Genomic DNA, 5,000 nt, shown 5'->3' on the forward strand with positions numbered 1-5,000 from the left:
ATCTGTCTGGCTATCTTTCTTTATTGATGTCTTTGTCTATATTTCTTTAACATAACATTAAGTTAGCTCTGGGAAACATTCTAATCTTTTCCAAAAAATATTATATTATCTCACACACACTGCTATTACATAATCATCTCTCGCTTGTTGGGGACTCTAATCTATATTCAGCTAAGCTGCAGCCCGGAATGAAAATTCATCCACAGCGAGCAATCCATAAAGTGAGATGTGTGCTCTAGATATGCACGCAGGCAGCGATCAAAGCCATTTGGGTTATTGGATGAACCCGTTGGTGCTCGAGGAGCACAGAGCACGCCTTTACCCTTGAGCTGGGAGGGAACTCAGGGGACATAGAGCACGCTGGCCCCTGGAGGAAGGGAGGGAACTCAGGGGACATAGAGCACGCTGGCCCCTGGAGGAAGGGAGGGCACTCAGGGGGACACAGAGCACCTTGGCCCCTGGAGGAAGGGAGGGCACTCAGGGGACACAGAGCACCTTGGCCCCTGGAGGGAGGGAACGCTCACAGCTCCTGTCCTGCCATCGTAGTGCAGAGGTTACTGGAGCCCTCTCACTGTAGAGCAGCAGCGGCATCAAAGTCTGACACGCACACAGACGAGGAGACACAGAGACACAGAGACAGACGGACACACACACGCACACACACACACACACACACACACACACACACGCACACACACACGCACACACACACACACACACACACACACACACACACACACACACACACATACACACACACACAAACTGACACACACACACACACACACAAACACACACACACACACACAGACACACACAGACACACACAACTAAAAAACAAAGTCTGTCTCCTCATCCTATTGATTATGGTGGGGGTGTTTTGTTTGCTTTGCTGTGTGTGTGTGTCTGTGTGTGAGTGTGTGTGTGTGTGTGTGTGTGTGTGTGTGTGTGTGTGTGTGTGTGTGTGTGTGTTGTGTCTGTGTGTGTGCATGTGTTGTGTGTGTGTGTGTGTGTGTGTGTTGTGTCTGTGTGTGTGTGCATGTGTTGTGTGTTTGTGTGTGTGTGTGTGTGTGTGTCTGTGTGTGTGTGTGTGTGTGTGTGTGTCAGTGTTCGCCAGCGCTGCCTGGAGGAGCAGCGGAGGAGACGCCAGCGCGCCACCAGGAAGATCAGCACCTTCATCGGCACCTTCATGCTCTGCTTCGCCCCCTACGTGATCACAAGGTGGGCGAGAGACACCGCCGGGCAAGAGAGAGAGAGAGAGAGAGAGAGAGAGAGAGAGAGAGAGTTCACTCCTTAGTACCATTTATTGATAATAAGGAGTTAGTCAAACAGAGAGAGAGAGAAGATAAAAAGAATGAGTAAGAGTGAGATGGAGAGAAAGAGAGAGAGAGAGAGTAAGTCAGAGAGAGAGAGAGAGATGTAGAACAAGAGGGAGAGCGAGAGGGCAAGATGGAGAAAAGCTCTTTGAATTATGAAATGGAGAACAAGAGAGAGAGAGAGAGAAATAGAGAGAGGGAGAGAAATAGAGAGAGGAAGAAAGAGAGAGAAAAAGAGAGAGATACCACAGGGGCTCACTGCGGTACACAGCCTAGTTAGCTGCTGCTGGTATATCCTCAAACATGCCTCGCTGTCAGATCCATCCCCCCTCTCCCCTTTCCTCCCCTCTCCTCTCTCCTCCTTTCCCGTTCTCTCCTCTCCTCCCCTCTCCTCTCTCCCCAGACTCCTCTCCTCTCTCCTCCTCTCCCCTCCTTTCCCGTCCTCTCCTCTCCTCCCCTCTCCTCTCTCCCCAGACTCTCCTCTCCTCTCCTCTCTCCTCTCTCCTCTCTCCCGACACTCTGCTGTTGAAAGAGGAAAGCTGATATTGTCTGACCTTGTGATAAACAATATGTCTCCGCTTCTGCCTTTTCCTGCTCATGAAGCACTTTTCTCTCTGCCTCTGCCCACCCCCTTTGGTAGAGCAATGAAGTGTATGCCAAGCAAAGAAATCCCCACCCCCCCCACACACACACACACACACACACACACACACACACACACACACACACACACACACACACACACAGGCATACAAGCACACACCATGTCACATTGAGCCTAAGGGGGCAACAAACACAAAAGTGACTTTAGTTTATGAATCAAACTTATATGGCATCCATCCTTTTAATGACCAATGACCAATGTTCACACTGATGAAATGCACTGAAAGATTTCTACCTGGTTTTCCCCGGGATGCTTGTTGTCATGCTTGCGTCCACGCGCTATGCATAGATGCACTGTGAGGAAACACACTTGGCCGCCGGATGACCCCATTGCAGTTGTGTGTGTGTGTTTGCGTGTGTGTAGTATATATGCGTGTATGCATGTGTGTATGTGTGTATGTTACGGCACCACTACATGGTCGGAGATGGTACCAATTAACACATAGGCTGAAGACAATAGGCTGCGTTGGAAACAATGAATTTATTTAAGCATTGCTTTAGGCACAAGGCGGGATGGTTATTAAATCAGCGAAAGGAAATAGAACAAAACAGAAAGGAAACCCTGACTAAACCCAGAAATAAAAGGCAGGTGAGTCTGCCGGGTCCTCTAACTACGCTGCTCTAACCTGAACTCATAACGTGAAAACACACATCGCCAACCACCCAACGCATAAATGATAGTAAAAGCAAGAATGTTCCCACGTGGGAAATTGGTGCTTAACAGCAACTTGCAGTACATATCAATGAACTCTACACAGAAGACGCAAAGCGCCGGCGTGGCACAGCGTGAAACAGCCAGTGGCGTTGCGACACGGAAGCGGGATGCGTGTGGGATCATCCGCCGGAGATCGGGACAGGTGTGCTTATATCCCCGATGCCACGCCCACAATCAGTCCATGGCGGGAACAAACAGCCTGTGGAGGGGAATCAGGAGCGGAGAACAGCGCAGCTGCGCGAACACAATATCTGCCCCTATAATGACGTAACAGTGTACATGTTCGTGCATGTGTGTGCATGGATTTGTGTCTGTGTATTTGTGTTTGACTGTGTGTGAGTGTGGGTATGTGTGTGTTTGAGGGCATGGCTATTTTAGTGTGTGTATGTGTGTGCATGTGTGTGTCTGTGTATGCAGGGCTGTATGCATGTGCGTGCGTGTTTGTGCATGTGTGTGCGTGCAATTGAGTGTAATTGTGTGTGAGTGTGTTTGTGTCTGTGTGTGTGTGTGTGTGTGTGTTTGTGTTTGAGGGCATGTTTATTTTGGTTTATGTGTGTGTGTGTGTGTGTGTGTGTGTGTGTGTGTGTGTGTGTGTGTGTGTGTGTGTGTGTGTGTGTGTGCGTGTGTGTGTGTGTGTGTGTGTGTGTGTGTGTGTGTGTGTGGGCATCTAGGTGTATATGTATGCGTGCCTGTATGCATGTGTTCGTGCATGTGTGTGTGTGTGCATTTGTGTGCATTTGTGTGTATGTGTGTGTGTGTGTGTGTTGGACACCATGGATGATGTTCAGCTGAGCCTAGCACCGCCCAGTGATAGAAGACAGTCACTCGCCTACGCAGCGCGCGGTGCAGCGGTGCGTCTGATCGCTGTTCACAACAACACATTAGCTCCGGTAACGGCGTCACCGGCAACGCCGTAACCCTGATGAGGCGATGCCGCCAAAATGTCACGTCAATCATCATTAGCACGGGTTCGAGAGCAATGAGCTGTCCTGCTGACGTAGATGAACCACGTCTTTACACGCGGTGCTCTGATTGGGGTGAAGCCGAGTCAATTAGAAAGCTGCCATTAAAAAACGATAGATAACGACCGACCGATTACAAGATAAACACATTATCCCGTAATGCATCTCTCAGGAGCGGCCATGGGGTAGGAGCTGATGAGCGTATTTATTAATAAGCAGAATGAAATGGTTTCTTTACAACGCCTTTGCTATACAACGTTTTATTGATATCGCAAAGATACACATGAAGTCAGAGGTCTGCATTTGAGAATGAAAGATTCCCCTTAAAGCTGTTGTCGGTAAACATTACCCGTGATTGGCTGGATTGATTCCCAGAACCAAATAAAGAGGTGCTCTGATTGGTCAGAAATTTGCAGTGAGCGATCTGAATCTTAAGAGCAGGCGTAGTCAACACGGAAAGATATTCTCAAAGAGGCAAGGCCACATTATTTATGTAGCACTTTTCATACACAAGGCTGACAAAGTGCTTCACATAGAAACATCGTCATACAATAAAATGAAATAATAAAATAGTAAGTAAAAGTAAAAGAAAACAAAGGCATTTCATTCACTAATATCTGACGGATGGCCGTGGCATTTCTGACAAACCGACACTATAATACTGGCTCATAAATGCCACCGACAGTGCCTCAGAACCAACCCACCCTTCAGACGGTTCCGTCAGTTCCTGAAGCCGAGTGGGCAGAGGAGAAATCCTTGAAAAGGGAGAACATGAGAGGATCCCGCTTCGGAATCGATCGGTTCAGAATGTATCTGTGCTGGTTGGGCAGACATGACTAATCAATACTGGGTTAAGACGCTTAGAACAAGGTGGAAAAGCCACAATAAAAAGCAATTAACAAAAGAGTGTCAAATTAACAGTGAGGGAAACAAGACATAAAGGCTGTGGTTTATCTTTCCTCCCTTCGGTATGAGAAAGACACAATGGATACACGCGACATCGTTAATGCTGCTGAACCTAATGCTTGCACACAGCATCGTTTAAGCTGCTGAACTTAATGCATACATGCAGCATCTTTAGAGACGCAGATTTCTTCGACAGCTCGTTTTCTGGGAGTCCTTTTCTAATGTTCGTCATGTATCATCCCGACACGTCTAAAAGACAGATCCCCAGTTTACACTCCATTGAGTACATGTTCTGTTCGTGTAGGGTTGGTGGACCGAGCAGTTATCAGACATATGTCATGCTGCTAACATAGACATATGTTATGTTGTACTGAGCTAATGGTAGATCTTCTCTTCCCGGATTCTTTCCCATTTTCTTTTCCCTCTCTTCGATGGACC

General features: G+C 47.8%; 1 protein-coding gene across 1 annotated transcript in view; it reads left to right on the forward strand.

The window, feature by feature from the left end:
- The window catches only part of LOC132446931 (G-protein coupled receptor 26-like), a 10,592-nt gene that overhangs the window by 1,588 nt on the left and 4,004 nt on the right, over nucleotides 1-5,000 (forward strand). Inside the window, 1 exon segment of the mRNA XM_060037536.1 lies at nucleotides 1,108-1,221. Coding sequence (XP_059893519.1) covers nucleotides 1,108-1,221 — 114 coding nt within the window.

The sequence above is a fragment of the Gadus macrocephalus genome, chromosome 18, assembly GCF_031168955.1.
Source record: "Gadus macrocephalus chromosome 18, ASM3116895v1".
NCBI lineage: Eukaryota > Metazoa > Chordata > Actinopteri > Gadiformes > Gadidae > Gadus > Gadus macrocephalus.